This window comes from Nansenia antarctica (genome assembly GCF_963989245.1).
Source record: "Nansenia antarctica genome assembly, chromosome: 1".
Classification (NCBI taxonomy): domain Eukaryota; kingdom Metazoa; phylum Chordata; class Actinopteri; order Argentiniformes; family Microstomatidae; genus Nansenia; species Nansenia antarctica.
This window is the reverse complement of record NC_137674.1, coordinates 72,688,405-72,705,950: the sequence shown is the minus strand read 5'-3', so window position 1 is coordinate 72,705,950 and position 17,546 is coordinate 72,688,405. Positions and strand designations below refer to the sequence as shown.

General features: G+C 46.3%; 1 protein-coding gene across 1 annotated transcript in view; it reads right to left on the bottom strand.

Annotated features, from left to right (window-relative positions):
• The window catches only part of spon1a (spondin 1a), a gene marked incomplete at both ends in the record, with an annotated part of 96,248 nt that overhangs the window by 60,092 nt on the left and 18,610 nt on the right, over nt 1-17,546 (bottom strand). Inside the window, one exon of the mRNA XM_080537875.1 lies at nt 14,981-15,129. Within this exon, the coding sequence (XP_080394001.1) occupies nt 14,981-15,129 (149 nt within the window). The remainder of the gene's footprint in view (nt 1-14,980; nt 15,130-17,546) is intronic.

Sequence of the window (17,546 nt, the reverse complement as noted above, 5' to 3'; positions counted from 1 at the left end):
GCACACACGCACGCACACACACACACATATGCACCAACGCACAACGATAGGTATTAATAGCACTGATTACCTAATGATAAAAAGGAAGACACCCCCCCCCCCCCCCCCCCGCCTACGAGACCTAACTCAGGGTGAAAACATTCCAATGTTTCTGGATTCATTAGGATTTTAATTGGCCTGGACTCTCGTTCGTCTCGTTCGTCTCTTACTCAAAAACAGGCACAGGAACCCACACATTTTCGCACCAACAAATGAATCGTGCTGCTAAATCCCCCAAACCCTGTTGCCTTGGAGAGAAGAAACTAAACCAGCGTACTTGGCTGCAGTTAGAACGAGCTGTAGCTGTGATGGAGCTGCAGGTGTGGCCTCCGACACCTCGCTTTGCATTCGCCCGAAATCAAGAACAATGGTGTGATTATGTCAACATTGGCTAATCCAGTTTGTGGAAGTACCAGGAAAGCAGAACCACCGCCAGTGGAACGCTTATGTACGCAATGTTCTCAGCCAGGAAAATTATTTGTGACACTGTAAACAGTTGATAACGGCCAATCCAATCGTTTGAATTGGGAATTGTGTGGATAATGGAGGTAAGGACAAACACTGTATTCCAACGCAGCATAACATATGAATGGAAAACGAGTGGGTCGTGACTGCAAGATAAAAGCGTGTGAATATGCAAGCCACTTCTCCACCGGCCTCGTTTCAAACCCAGCCCCCTGCTGTGGCATAAAAGCGCGTATTTCACTCCGCTCCTCCACCTCTGCTGGCCGACTGCCACCACCGCCACTACGGGGTTGCAGCTGTCGCACTACCTGGTCACGGCTTTTCACCGTCCTGGTGCCCCGCTGGTGGAACGAGCTCCCCGCTGCTGTCAGGTCTGCAGAGTCACTGCCCATCACCCACCGTAGACTGAAGACCTCCGTCTCTTCAGGCTGCACCTTAACTGTCCCTCCTGAAACCTCCCCATCCCCCTGTTCAGTTTTTCTACTGTATATTAAAATAAATTATGACAAAATGTATTTTTTTTGGGATAAAGGCGTCTGTTAAATGCCAGAAAACATAAACGTAAACGTAAACATATTTGACCACACGCCTTGCGGTTTTAAGTGTATTAATAGCACTGATTAGCTAATGCTCTAAAGCAAGACTTTTCCCTTTGGATACTACAAATCGAACCCTTAGTTGATTAACCCTTCGATTAGTTTAGGAGTTTAATTGGACTGCTGTCTGTCTCTTCCATCTCTTACTCAAACAGGCACAGGAACACACACAAAAAATAAGTCAGAAATGTACCCAAAACGCTTGTAGCCTTGTAGAGAAGAAAGAGTCCGCCATACTTGGCCTACCCTGAACGCACCTGCTGTACACATAAAGACAGGATGCAGCTGGGGCCTCCCGGCATTGGCTTGCCCTCCTGTCATCAACCCCTACTACTCCTGGGTGTAAGCTGGCATCTATGGGCACTGGGGTGGCATTATCAAAGCTGCAGCGACCTCCTGCCAAGGTGAGGGTGATTCTGAAGTCATCTGGGTCGGTGGATCGGATCGGTAATCCCCGGGTCGGTGAAGCTCCTCTTGCTGACCCGTCTAATTGGCCCCAAAAAGGACTTCCTGAGTCAGCAATGCAGAGGATCTCTGCTCCTGCTCGTGCTGAACAAACACTCTACAACTCATTCTGTTTCTTCCTTGGAAAGACAACTACTTTGAAATAACACCTATAGACATGTTTGAATTGAATCACTGTTATAGACAATCCCATTTCATTCTGTTCTTTCTTCACATTAAGAAATGCGCACACGCGCGCACACACACACACACACACACACACACACACACACACACACACACACACACACACACATTGGCCTGCTGTACCCCCATCACATCTCAGAATCCGCTCGCCTTTGGCTGTGCTGTCCCATGTTGCCAATCATAATAACAGTCTTGGGAGCCAAGGCAGGCATCAGGCTTTTGTGAGTGCTTTGTTTTCCTAAACAGGAATGTCTCTGCCGAGCTCCCAAAGCCGGCTTGACAAGCCACCAGAAAAACTGCCAGTTGATTGCAATTAAACAATCATGCCTGCTAAACCTCCAGTGGCCCCCCGGTTTTCAAACAGACCGTCGGCCCAGGCAGATAGGACCACCGGAAAAACAAAAGGCTCAGCGGGTAAAAATAATGGCACGGTGAGACGGAGGGCAAGGCCGTGAGCGAGGGAGGGAGGGAGGGAGGGCAGGAGGGAGCGTTAGTGAGCTACGGAGGTCGCCTGTGGCAGTCGCCCAACGCTCGCTAGCTAGCTTAAGACTGTCTGTGTGACGGGAGTTAAGGAATGTGTTCTCTGTCAGCCCGCTGCTCTCGCCTGCTCGTCTCTGGTCTGGCACGGACCCGCCGTGTCTTGGCACGGTCTCAGCGCAGGGCTGGGGTCAGGCCCCCTCAACCCCCCACGGGGAACACCGTTTATGGATAATTGCTGTGGCCAAGCTGACCTCAGAGAGAGAGGGAGAGAGAGAGAGAGAGAGAGAGAGACAGACCTCTCTGACGGACAGAATTAGAGGACTAGAGAACAGGGGGGGTTGTTGGGGTGCAGAGAGAGAGAGGAAGAGAGAAAGAGAGGGGGGGGGCAGGGAGTAGGAAGAGAGAGATAGAGAGAGAGAAAGCGAGAGCACTGTGCTGTTCTGTATGAGTCTGGAGTCTGGGTGACAACTCTTGACACAGACTCATGACGGATGGGACCCTCTACAGACAGACCCCGTGGACATCCATCATCGAGCAGATCCTCCCATCATTATATCCACGGACACTGACAAAATAACAACCATCACCGTTGGCAACCTACCCGTGTGATTGCCGGGAGCCCTGTCATTCATCAACCGGGGATTGAAAGTTTAAACACGCCTTTTCCTACAGTTGTTAGGAGGATGTACATTTGGAGAGGAAAAAACGTGTTCTACATTGGGATAAAGTCAGTTTTTTTGTCAGAGCAAAAGTATTTCCTAGAGCCATTCACAAGGGAAATATGCCTCGATCGTATCTGTGGCATACAAGACACACATACAAAACATCGCTGCACTATCCAACAAGTTCCCGGCAAACCAAACCCCCCCCCCCCAAAACAAATATTGTCATCCATCTGGAATTTTTATGGGTAAGAGTTACCGGTTATTAAGCAATATTCCCATTCTATTACCTCCCTGAGAAAGTCCACAGGGGAGGCATTGTGTTTAGGGAACAACATCGAAACATTCCAAAATGAATTGCTGACTCACACAGTGGACCTGACATGCACAGGGACAAAACATGACTTGCTGTTCTTCCCAACGTTCATCTGTATCAAGCTATCATTACAATACTAAAAGGGCTACTCTACATCTACAGTAGGCTTGATCTATTCTTCTCAATACCAAGGTTGTAAAGTAAATGTGACAGGGTCATGGGCAATGTCATTTTTCAGTTTTTTTTCTTCCAGATTATGAAAGTGCAGATTGTAAAGCTTTCAAATGAACATTGAAATCATTGAATGTTGGTACACCTTAAACCAAAATACCGGAGAATCTCACTCTGAATCAAAACACACGCAAAACAGCTGCTAATAGCTATCAGCTAAGAAGGAAATGACCATCTAACTGCATCTAACTGCATGTTTAGCGCATCACAACATGCTAATAGCTGAAACATCAACATGCAAAAAACACATACACAGTAATTAGATGATCACACAGTCCTTGCTTTTGCACACGTCCTCAAAAGTACGGCAGAGGATGCCTACGGCAGACGATACAGTGAATCAAATTCACAAATGATTAAGTATTTAGTGATCCTGATAATTTTTTTATTTTGAGTTTTTTTTGGCGACATGCGGAACTTTTCACCAGACCGTGTCACAAATATGTTTATCACAGGAGTTAGAGAACAGAATGACAGCCTCTAACCCATCCGACAGTACAGTTTACAACAGACCTATATGCCGTTCCCCAGTGGTGTAGTCTACGTGATACGCAGGACTACGGCGTATACCCACTAGGAAAGGCCAAGGATTTGCGTATACCCACTAAAAAATGCGCGAGGATACGTAACAGCGTTTTGTGACAGAACTTTCACACTTTTATTCATAAAATTCACCCCGTCTGTGTTATGAAGCACTTACTTCGAACTTTCTGACATGTTTGTTATCGCATAACCAGTCGTTCAGAATGCTCTCAGTATTTCCCCTACAATTGCCTTGGGGTGGGCGGGCCAGACCTCCACACTTCGCTTCGTGCCACGCTGGAGAATGGTTTTGTTTTTGTTTTGTGTGCGCGTGCGACGCGAGAGAGTTTTTGCAGGGTGAAAGCTCTGCAGAAGAAAGTAAGCAAGTTGAAACGTTAGCAAATATAATTATTGTGTTCTGACAGAGAAAGTTGGTTCAAATTAGTCGTTATTTTTTTGATTAGAAAGTGTCTGATTATAGTTTCATGGTGTGAATAATAGTGTCAAAGAACTAGCAAGCTAGCTAGCTCAGAGGTGATTAGATGAGCTAGTCTGCTGCACACATGCCAGCTAAAGAGCTAACTGGATGCACTTTATTATTTTACTTAAAGTAGATATACAATCTTTCTTATTCTGCTAGAATTGGGCTTTATGGTAATACCATAATGGTATATTTACAGTACATGGACAGTGGATTGAAGCATTGGAACAAACCCTCACTCATTGGAAATGTTTTTTTACAGGTGAGAGAGTAAGTAAAGACAGTATCTGACTCTATTGCCCAGAGCAACCCAATATTCAATTAGAATGATGTTATGATTTGATATGAATTCAATGTATACCTCTTATTAAATTATAAATACTCTGGTTGTTATATTTGCCTTTTGGTTGACAGCAAAAGAGGGAGAGAGGAGGATAGAGAGGGAGAGAATGAGAGAGAGCAGGATGGTGTCGGCACACCAGAGAGAGAGCAAGAACCAGGTGAGAAAGTGTCAAGACCACATAAGTAGCCTTGAGAACCGATGGTTCTCGAGCCTAACGGCCCTTAGGGGGCAGGAGCCTATCTCCTGTTTCTGTAGCGTGAGGCAGCTTGATGTACAAGTACAGTCCATGCCACCCCCCCCCCCAAGGCAGCAAACACCGGTGTAGATGCATACTGTATGCATAAGTGAGTGTGGTGGTGCTTATGGGGTGTCGCTACGGGACAGGTGTCGCTCTGACTGGGAGGGCAAAATCACAGTATACCCACTAGAAAAAACTAGACTACACCACTGCCGTTCCCCACGTGTTGCCTGTTATTCTGGGAGCACAGATTAAGCACCTGGCCTCCTTAGTAGATGTGTTTGATAGTAGCTGGCAGAGTTGACCCTCTCGGTGCTTCATTATCCAGCACGGTTGAGAGTGGTTCGAGCTCACGAGCACTCTAGAGAGGAAAAACTACAAACCTCTGGGTACCCCTGACCCTATTTAAACTACAAAGCCCAACGCAACCTGACCCCGTTTAGCGAGCCACTTGTCTTCCTGAGAGCACTCACTCACTCACTGATAAACAAAGCTGCTGTGTGCAGTCTAGGGGCTCATTAATAAATCATGACACTTCATCTGTGGTTTCAATCTGTTTACACTTGGAAACAATCCCGATATTGTTTTTGAACTGACTTCAAGTTCTGGCAACAGGATATTATTCTTTCACTGAGTATTGATTGTTAGACATCTCTGAGTCAATGTGCAATGGATGTGTTGTGTATACTGTAGCAGTTCCCGCTTAGAGAGAACAAGCACCAGGATGGAGGATGAAAGGCAGCCATTTTAGCAGCTCATCTGTGTACTATTGCTCGGGAGTCGGGAACCAGCAGCCATATCACTGTCTGACGGACTCAAGTAGCGTCTGATTAGTTAGCCACGGTATCAACTCAAAACTCGGCCCGGTCCGATCTTCACTCGCATTACATTCTAGAACCTAATGATGCGAGAAAGGAGCAGGGCTCTCTCAGTTAACACGTTCATTAAGCCCTCTCAGATGTACAGTACCAGCCTCACACAGGGGCTGTGGGGGGAGGGGGGTGGGGGGGTGCAGGGCATTTGGTCATTATCGATATGTAAATCTGGACAAAGTCCATTCGCAGTCACAGCATTGGGTGTCCTTAGAGTGAGAGCGAGTGTGTGTGTGTGTGTGTGCGTGCGTGCGTGCGTGCATGTCTGTATGTGTGTGTGGTCTATGTGTGAGAGAAAGAGAGAGACACTAACACAACTATTTTAAGGTTAAATGTACGTCGTACTGTATAATGCATTCCTGGTGCTATGATGTCATATTAACCAATCCGACTTCTACATTTAATAGAGCACTCACTGAGAAATGTATCTCTCTCTCTCTCTCTCTCTCTCTCTCACTCTCTCTCTCGAACATGATGTCATATCATTCCTCTTTAACTTCAAAGAATGATCAATACTGTTGTGTAATGGCCACTTCTCCCATAGGGAGTTTGAGACACACTGTCATATGGTGCCTCTGAGAACAGACAATGCTCTCAACAGGCTCCTGGGAATGCCAGAGAGAGAGGGGGAGCGAGAGAGAGAAAGAGAGAAGGAGAGAAACTAGGGATTCCGTGGGTGAATGAGGTAAGAAAGTGATCCAGTTCATAGACGATATTTGAACTATACATTGACCCTCCGGGTTTATATAACACATCCCGCAGCATCTCTGTTCAGTAAACACCTGTGGACCGGTGTAGGTACCAAAGTTGAATGGTTGTCCGAATTTGAACAGGGTTCTGTATGATCACTGTATGATTGGCTGTGATGACGTTACACATTATGATTCTTCGGCGTATGGGTAGTTGTTTTTCCTCTCCACTCCACCAGGCTCGGGGCCGAGGGGCTACCCTTTTACCACCCCGAGACCTGGTTGAGGGGCTCACCCGGGCTATATTTCTGGACACCCCTCCAGAAGCCACGTCATCGTCTCGTCATCTAATACCGACAGACCATGCATCCCGTTGGGTGGGTGGTACACCGGGCAATCCAGGATAATATGGTCTGCGGTTTGGTCCTCTGCGCCACACTCGCACGACGCATTTGGGGCCAAGCCCCATCTGTGCATTGATGAGCGGAAACGCCCGACGCCGGTCCGGAGACGATTGAGCCTCACCCAGGATAGCCTTGGCAAGTCCATCCCGAGGGGCTCAGCGCCGGCGACTGGGATGTGGTCGCGGAGTTTGGCTGCTATGATTGACTGCAGAGCTGTAAACGGAAGCAAATTCGGACAACCCTTCAAATTCGGTAGCTACACCGGCTCAGAGATGGTGACCCCCCCCCACATACAGGTGGAGAACGGAGGCTGGTGGAGGGTCGCCTGACGCCAGTCTCACACAGGGATAACAATTATACAGGACGCTTCCTACTCCGCCATTTCGGGGTGAACACCACTATCAGCATCTGTGTGTGTTCCTTCTCCATCTCCGCCACCTCATGTCGGAACATCCCCCCTGGGTCCCGCAGCCTACGGCATCTGGCGCTGCTGTCACCAGTCTGGAACCGCTAACGGCCTCGCCAGAATTTTTACATTCTGTGGGCGCATCATACCGTTGCGGTAATGAAACGCGCCCCACAGTGTTTCTGGGGAAACGGGAGAGATGTCAACGATCGAATCCCAAGAGATGTCAGAGGTCCTCGCCACTCCCCCCCCCCCCTCACCGTAGAGAGAGAGAGGCAGAGAGAAAGAGGGAGAGAGAGAGGGAGAGAGGGAGAGAGAGGCAGAGAGAGAGAGAGAGATAGCGAGAGAGAGAGCGAGACAGAGATAGCGATAGAGAGGAGGGAGAGTGAGTCTCATTAGACGTGTCATTAATGCTACACCGAGCTTCTCGAATGGCTGCCCGCATATACAAATCACTCCAGAGGGGGAAGGGGTCCGCAATGGATTCAGTTACGAATACAGGGTCTTGCCAAAGCCCCCCCCCACCCCCACCCACCCCCCTTAGACAGATTTATGTGCTAGACAGATTTATGTGCTAGACAGATTTATGTGCTAGACAGATAGGCAGATTTGTGCTGGCAAATGGAACAGAAAATAAACACTTGTTAGGTGTAATGGCAAGGGACAATGCGAAAGAAATGTTCCATCTCGTTACGTTCATATATGATGACATTCCTTAAGCACACACGGACATGGAGAGAGTATTTACTCTATATCTGTTGCAAATGTATAAAACAACAAAACAAAGTATCTGCTTAGACATTTAGCCTTTCCACGTTATTGTCGCTGTCCACTCGAACGCAAACGTTCTTAATGGGGTCGGCCACAGTGAAACGTGATGTTTTTCAAACAGATCGCTCCAAATGTAATAAGTGACCTGGCGCCCGCGATGACTGTACGGGGGGGGCCGTCGGCAGCGGAGGTGGCTGAGAGCGCGTGGGCGACATCTCCATTGCAGAAGGCTCTTACATGCAATCATATTTTCATTAGCGCGCAAGGGGTCCCACGGGAGCGATCGTAACGAATGTCGGGCTGGTCACACAGCAGCCTGTGGCTCGGGGAAAACATGAAGGGGGGAGGAAGTAGGGTGACCAGATGTCCCGCTTTGCGCGGGACTGCACAGCATTTTCACGACTTTTGGTGCGTCCCGCATATTTAATTTTGATTGGCTAAAACACTTTTCTAAAATCAGATTTATCCAATGGCTGTGGAGAAAGCAGGGAAGGCTATCATCACGGGGCCAGTGTCCATCTAAGCGCCGCAACAAAGCACCGCAACCAAGCGCAGCGATTGGACATGTTCAGTTGCAGCAGAACGTCCAGATTCTATGGAACGTCTTCAGCCTATCAGGAAACAGCATTAATGTTCCCATGGCAATGGACTTTGCCCCACGTGGACATAGGGAGCTGGCTGAATGTGCGAACCACCCGCTGACTCAAAGGGGTCATAAAGTGAAAGTTTTTGTTTTTTTTCACAACACCAACTTCAAGTTTTAAAGTACCCAGCCCACTCGATATAATCAACAATAGTCTAACTATCACTAAATACTTATAATGTCTGGATTGGATTCACTGTTCTCGTTTGCCGTAGGCTACTGGTAAGTGACCACTTTCGTTTTAGGATGTGTTCAAAAGCAAGGACTACAGTGTTCATCTATTTATGTGTTTTTAGCATGTTCATGTTCTATCAGCATGTTGTGTGATGTTATAAAAACGTAGTTAGACGTTCATAGCGATGTACCACTGTTAGCCGCTAGCTGTTTTGTTGCTGCAGCAGAGTGATTTTTCTCCCAGTCTCTGTCTGAGGTGTACCAACATTCAAATAATCGTGTCGTCTTCAATTCTTTTCCGATTTCAATGTATGACACATCATTTGAAAGCTTACCATCTGTAGTTTCAGGCTATCTAAAAACTGAAAAATGACTTGGGCAATTGGTTTATCCTTTGCCTAGCTGTTATCACTGTCATTGTGTGTTGTTTTCGTTGTTGTTTTCGTCTAGTGTGTGCGCGCCTTGACACCTATGTCAATGCATTTGTGTTGCAAATGGGAGGCAAGTTAGCTAGCTAGACCTACATACTCAATCATCTACAGGCCTAACACTGTCATGCTACTTTTCTTTATTAATATACTAAATTGATACTGCACTTTGACCTCACTTTCTGCTCCATACAGATACTTTATTGTGAGGTTCACATTCAAATAAGATATATTTGTTTTTATCTGCATAGTCTATTGGATGCTACTGAATAAACCAAACAGAATAGGAAACAGAATGGAAATGCACAAAAATTGGATAGACATAGCTCTCTCGGCCGGGGGGGCGGGGGGGGAGGGGGATGCTACCAGGGGCACCTTAAGTTCGATCCAGGCCTGTTGAGAGGGTGTCCCACATTGTCCCACACAAACATACTCCTTGTCCCACATTTGGTTTGTTGGGACCTGGTCACCCTAGGAGGAAGGGGGAGGGGGGAAGGAAGGGAGAGGGGGGGGGGGCGATAAATTGAATCCAGCCTAGCGTGGTGATCACACCTTCGCGGCCTCGTTTTGTTAATACATGCTTGGTCATGGAGGGAACAGTAACAGCACCGGACAGTAGTGTTGTGGTCGTGACCCGTTTCCTAACAGTGTATGGGTTCACTCAATACGACGGCTTTGAGTTTTTCCACACCGCAGACTGAGAAAGTTGTTATTCCGTTCCCGTGCTTTAAGAGGTCTCGGTGAAGACAACAGCGCACGGTTTCTCGAAATGGATTCAGACGTGTGTTAAAAACCAAACCAAAACAGATGGCACAGCGCAGCCCCGCTCTCCGCTGTAGAAAGGATGACAAACTCCTGATAAAAAATGAAGCCGTCAACACGTGCTGTTGACGCGCGTGCGTGTGCGCGGGGAGGGGGGGGGGGGGCTGGTGGTGGGGAGGAGGGGGTGGGGGGAATGGGGGGTATGCGCTGCACGCCTCCTTGCCTCAGCAAATGAAACTTTGTATGAACATTGAGATCAGTGCACCCCTTGGCTCACACAGCGAGGCTGGCTATGAATATCAATTTTGCGCTCGACGCTAAGTCGCTCCCTCCAGACGCTCCACCTGACACAAAAGCGAAACAGCTTTCTGTTTGTGTCAGCATTTACAGAGGAGCACTTTTCTTGCTCCGCTGCTCAAAAACATAGAGGCTCCTTCCTTTACCCACAGACTCACTTCCCTCAAGGACAAACAGAGACTGTGTGTGTGTGTGTGTGTGTGTGTGTGTGTGTGTGTGTGTGTGTATGTGTATGTGTATGTGTGTGTGTGCGTGTATGTCTGTGTGTGTGTGTGTGTGTGTGTGTGTGTGTGTGCGGGCGTGCGTGCGTGTTGTGAGAGATGAGAAAAAACGGAACATACTGAATGCCAACATACTAGCTGCCTAAGGCTAGGGAGACAGCTGCATCTGTTAGCTTCTGGTTATCACAACATACGAGGGCCAGCTATGAAACATCCTTCACCCTCTAATATAATGAGAGGTTATGTGTGTGTGTCCTCTGTGGCTCAGGTGGTAAAGGAAAGGAAAGGAAAGGGGATTCAAAGTTTGTCATTGCACAGAGTACAACGAAATGCATTTATGTTCTAGAGGGGGGCATCTAGGCATCGGGTCACAGCCATTGAAGGCCGACTCTGCGATCGTTAGATGCCGGGTCTACCGGCTGTGCCACAGCCGCCCCAATGGTAGCGCATAGTGCTGGAAAATGTATGCGCTCACCGCAATGTAAGTACACACACACACACACACACACACACACACACACACACACACAGCACAGTACAGCACAGTGTTTTTATTTGTATAGTATAGTAGTATAGTATAGTGGATAGTGTATATAGCCTTTATTTATGTAAACCAGCTCTTTTCCCTTCTTGTTTTTAGTATTTTTTCCAAGCACCAGGGGAGCCCCCCCTCCTAAATTTCGTTGTATGGTATTAATGACAATAAAGACCATTCATTCATTCATTCACACACACACACACACACACACACACACACACAGTTAAGCCTGGTCAGTGTAAACAGTCATAGTGGTTGTGAGGGTGGTTAGTAATCGGCACGCAGCTTTGTTTCAAACAGACCGATCCGTATTGATCGCCAGTATAATCGCTGCCCAGGGATCAGGTGACAGCCAATCGCGCTTCACTCAATCATGCTTTACTGGTGGTCTCCCCTGACGACCGCAGGCTCATCAATACAATAGTCTTTATCAAGAGACCTGGACAACATCCCCTCTTCCTCCTCTCTGCCATGGACAGAACCACGCAGCGTTCCATCAACATGACTCTCACACCCCCTCACCCTGCGGGGGTTGGGTATTGGTTTGGTCCTGTCTCTTTATAGGGTAAATGTCTTATATTGAGATCCTTGGGGTTAGCTCAAGTGATATAGTGGGTGGGGGGCGGTGGGGGGGGGGGGGGGGGGGGGGGATTGGATCGTTCACTCCCCCACTGGGAAGTCGTACTAGAGAGAAAAAAATGAAAAAATGAAAACAAATAATTTGACTGTATAGGTACATTTATATCACGGCCATGTACGCTTGCAGGGTGAATAGAACAAAACCTGTGATTGTAATCCATGTTGGCTTTCCCGGTGGGAAATTGTTCGTAGCTTGCTTTCTGGTAATCTTAGCTATCCTACTTCACGGTATCTTTGCGGTAGGATCGGAGGGGGACCAGGCACAGCGATATATAAGATGATAATAATATAGCAGTCTAGCGAGTCGGCAGTGACGCACGGACCCCAGCGCTCGCAGTAGAGCTCTCATTATCTGCTGTGACTCCAGGTCTTCAATATTACCCTACAATAAGCACTCCACAGGCCTCCATCTGCTCACTCCAGCTACAACTATTTTAGGAACGTGAGAGACTGAGACAATGAGAGAGAGGACAAAAGCAGGGAAGGCAAGAGAATGAGAGAGTGAGAGAGAGAAATAGAGAGGGAGAGAGAGAAATCGAGAGGGAGAGAGAGAGAGAAAGATACCGGATACAATCTCCTGAGAGAGGAGGAGGAAAGGGGAGGTATAGGATAGAGAGTGGGAGGAAGCAATAGCATGAATGCCTCTTACATGGAGACCTCAAGGACATGATCATCCAATACTGCCTTATTCCAATGTTGTTAGGTCGAAGACGAGGAAGGTACCGTAGTGGCCGACGAACTCAATTATCTATCTCCCTCATCGATCACGATACCCACACTGACATCTGTCGGAGCCCCCGCACGATTAGACTGAATTAAGAACACACAACAATAGATCTTGGGCCGTCGAGGACATGCCTCACAGCCTCCTAGGTCTCCCACAGCAGTAGCAGTAAACGGAACCCTAACACCAGCACGATATCTACTAGACCCAGCGGCGGTGCACAGCTCATGTCTTCCCAATTTATTTGTTTCTCAAGATCTGTGCAGAGGTATGTACTAGGGCTGCACGATTTGGGGGGAAAATCGAATTGCGATTATTTGGACAGATATCGCGATTGCGATTAATTTGCGATAATTTATTTTTTAAATAGCAAAAAAAAAAAAAAAAAGGGAGTTTTTGTAAAGTGTGGCCATATCTCCGGCTAGGAAGGTCGTATCAACGTGCAGTTTGTTTGTACGTCTTCAGGGGACTTAGAGGCTCCCTCCTCTAGCACCCCCACAGCCCGAGCTACGAGTGAAAGAACTAAACTTACATTGGGTTGCTTTAAAGTTGGGTTGCTTTAAAATCAAGCTTCAGATTAAAACGTGATGGTGATCAATCAAGGACATGTGATGGTGATCAATCAAGGACCCCAATTGAAATGAGCCAGTGGCTTTCTTGGGTTTTTATCCTGTTAGTTGACCTTGTATGTAATATGTACTATCATGTACCTACTTCTGCAAATCTTCTAATAAAGTTTTCAATCAATCAATCAATGGAGCATTACTAACCTGACTCAGGTGGTTTGTTTCACACAACCATCTAGGAAAGCTCCGTTGGAAGCTGTTTGGAAAAGGGCAGGTACTTTCAAAAAATACTTGGCAGGTGATTGGATGAATCTGTCTATCACCTATTTTCAGAGAGCATTACCACATGATACCATCAAACTATTAACTGCTCTAATTCTAATGCAAGGATGAGAACTTAAAAGATATGAATTGTATATCTCATCTAGACAGGTGGCTACTTTCTAAGATGATCCAGCTATTAAAATGATCATTTGGGGATACACTGTGACTATAACTGAAAGGACCACATCTAGATGACTCGATCAACAGTCGAACTGATGAATGATAGAATGGTGGTCTCTGACTATGGAGCACAGACACACGTCACCTTGACTTAGGAATCTGTGACATACTTCAGACCAAGGCTAGGCTAGGCTAACCTCTGCGTCTTTAAAGCCGGCTGGTATGAACGAATGGTATGAGGTTATGCATACAGGACACATTCATGTTTGACAACAGAACAGTTAACTTCCATGTATCCATAAGCCTGCTATACTATATAAACACCAACCCGCAGGTTGCTGAGACTGTCAACTCTGTGTCTGTACTTTAACGCCGGGTTAGCATGAGTAGCTAAGCTAAGCTACCGTCTCGAAGACTACAAGTTAGCTAAGCTAAGTTTAAGGCTGGACTAACAGCACCGACATGCACTTGGCTGGTACAGTTAGTATAGTGAAATTGTACACTTACCTGTCGCAATTATAACATACTAACGTTTATCATACGTCCAGTAAGCCAAGTGGTGTCTAATTGTCTCCGTTACGTTAGCCCAAAGTCTCATAATAATTGGACTGACTGTCGTGACACAACCTATGCCTGCGTTCGTAAATTCGCTCTGAGAGCGCCGGGTTCAAAGTCATAAAGAGACCAAGTAATTTGATTGGACAAGAGGCATTCCATGAGTGCTGATCAAATTTCCAAAAGAGGTTTTAATCTCAATGTGACTTCCTGGTAAAATAAAGGTTTATAAAAAATAAAAAAATAAAAAAATAAAAATCGCAGGCAAATCGCAGGCTTTGCGATTAGCTAATCGCATCATTTCAAATCGCGATTTCGATTTAAAATCGATTAATCGTGCAGCCCTAGTATGTACATGTGAAACATTGAGCCATAAGAAAAAAAAGACAGTTCTGATTGATTGAGATAGAGCGATACTTTAACAACACCCACCACTCAGAAACAAATGTGACACGTTCTTAATGCTTTGGTCCGCATATCGGGATCTGATGACTTTTCTTGAAAATCAACGACACATCGCTAGTCAACTAACACAGCTTGTTTTGTGAGCCTGCTAACAATATAAAGTAGTGTTATAGCTAACTAGGTAGCAGTGGGGAATACTCACCCAATCCATTGCGTTGCAGTATTTTGACTCGACTAGCGAGTTTGTGTTGCGATTCTCAACATTGAAACGTAGTTCCGTGTTTCACAAAGTCTGAATATTTTAATCGGTTGCCGACATGCGGACCAAAAGACTAGAACGTGTCACATGCCGTCTTGTACAACGGGAACAAAGCGATTCTATTCTATTCTATTCTAGAATGTTGAATACATGACTTACCTTCTGTCTGATCTCCTCTTCCATCTTGACAGGTGAGCCCAGCTCCGCCACCGATTTCACCCCGTCACTGGAGTAACCTCCATACTCCCACAGCACATAGTCCTTAGAGTGGGAGGCCCCGATGATGGCTGACCAGTGGTTGGCACGCCCTGGGGTGAAATTGGAGAGAGAAAGCAGTCATGAAAATCAATTGGGAGACCCAGACTGTGATTTACTAAAGCTGATACTGGTGGAAAGGTTGCAGCTATTTCACATTATGCCTCATGGCGTGATATGCCGGAAGAGGTCATCTAAAGTTTATACTGTAGTAGGAAGTAAAAAAAAACTAATAATGAAAAAAAAAGACGAAAAAGCTTGGAGTGGAATAAAGTTAGTTTTATGATTGGGTCTTAGATTCTATCTTTATACACTTATGATCCTCCAGCACCGAGACTCCCCTGGCACCTATGCCAGGATCCTGTTTGTGGGCTCCACATTCAATACCCTCGTCCCAACTCTTCTCCAGGACAAGCTCGTCCCAGCTGAGCGTGCCTGAGCCCACCTGGAAGTGGATCAATGACTTCCTGACAGACAGGAAGCAGCACAAGCAGCTTTCCTCGTAGCCTCACAACATCGCACTGGAGCCCCACAAGGCTGTGTGGTAAATGGACTGACTTATATAGCGCCTTATTCCAAAGCGCTCCTCTCATTCACCCATTCGCACACACGTCCACACACCAATGGCGGCAAGCTACCACGCAAGGAGCCGGCCCGCTCATTGGGAGCAATTTGGGGTTCAGTGTCTTGCCCAAAGACACCTCAACATGTGGCCAGCCGGGATCAAACCGCCAATCTGCCAACCTTGCGGCCTCCACTGCCAAGAACAAAGGCAGAGTAAAGCGGACCGTTCGGTCAGCCGAGACTGTGTCATCGGCTGCAACCAAAAGCAAGGACTGTGTGATCATCTAGTTATGTGTAGTTATGTGTTTTTAGCATGTTCATGTTCTAACAACATGCTGTGATGTGCTAAACATGCAGTTATATGCTACTAGCTAGCTAGCATCGCAATGGTAGCAAACACGTCTGTTTTGATTAAGAGCATTTTGTTGGTACACCGGTATTTGGTTTGTGTAGCAACATTCAAATAAGCATAGCTTCTTCAACTATTTTCAGATATCAATGTATGACACATCATTTGAAAGCTTACAATCTGCACTTTTCATAATCTAAAAAAAAAATATCCTTGCCGGCTTGGGGACCAAAACACCAGACCCTGTCACATATTTAATTTGTTACATTCAGAAAGTGAGGAACAGCTGATCAAAATAAAATGTGTCTTCACCGGCGCCCCCCTCCCCTCTCTGGAAGAGCTGTACAACACACGCTGTCTCAGGAAGGCCTCCAAGATCTCCAGGGACCCGACCCACCCTGGGTACGTACACTTTACCAGGCTGCCCTCGAAAAGGCGGTTCAGGAACCTGGCCGCTAAGACTAACAGACTGAAGAACAGCTTCTACCACAGGGCCGTCCAGGCCCTAAACACAGCAAAGACCTAAGTTCTGGGCCCTGGACAGTCTGGACGGATTGTATGGCAGCTGCTGGACTGAAAAAATCAGGTGTAGTGCTGAGGCACAAACATGTACATTTCAAGCCTGCAAACTGTGACACTTTAAATAACGTGAAACAATACTATTGTGCAATATGACAACCCTAGTCGTCTATCTGTACAGTATAGTACAGTGGATTGTGTACATAGCCTTTATTTATGTAAACCAGCTCCTTCCCTTCTTGTGATTTTTTTTTTCTTTTCCTAACACCAGGGGAGCCACCCCTCCTAAATTTCGTTGTTTGGTACCTGTACTGTAGCAATGACAATAAAGTCCATTCATTCATTCATTCATTCATTCATTCATTCATTCATTCATTCATAGACATTATTAGAATGGTATAATGGTATTATTAAGTACTCAGTATCGGTACTCGGTATCGCCAAGTGCCCAAATGTAAGGACTTGTACTTGGTTTGAAAAAAACTGGTATCGGTGCATCACCAGTGCAAACCAAAACAGTCCAAAACATTCCGGTGCATCACCAGTGCAAATATAGTTGGCCAAATAAAAAAAATCTGATTACCACACAGTTCTTGTGACAGTTATTGTTTTCTCTCATGAATGACTCGACACAATCGCTCGTTCACTAATTACTGGATGTCTTGCTCATATCGATTGCTCAACAGCCTAACCCAGTAGGCCTTTGTTAGATTCAGAAAAGTTTCAGAAACCGAAGGAACATTTTTGGTTGGCTGAAGAAGCAATGCATTGTTCCAACTTTGGAAGGTCAAAAGATCTCAGAATCGATATTTGCCTTCTTTATTGGTATAACATGACCTCATATTCTACTGCCTTCACTACTCCTTCAGGCAACAGAGATGATATGAAAGTCTTGGTCTGTAAAGGGAGGCTCTCTATCTGACCACGCTGTGTAGTGCTTAAAGTCATTCCTGTCTCATTTCCTTTTTGCAATTTATAACACTCCTCTGGCGTGACAAAGTGTATACACACACTCAGAAATACACACAAATACACACA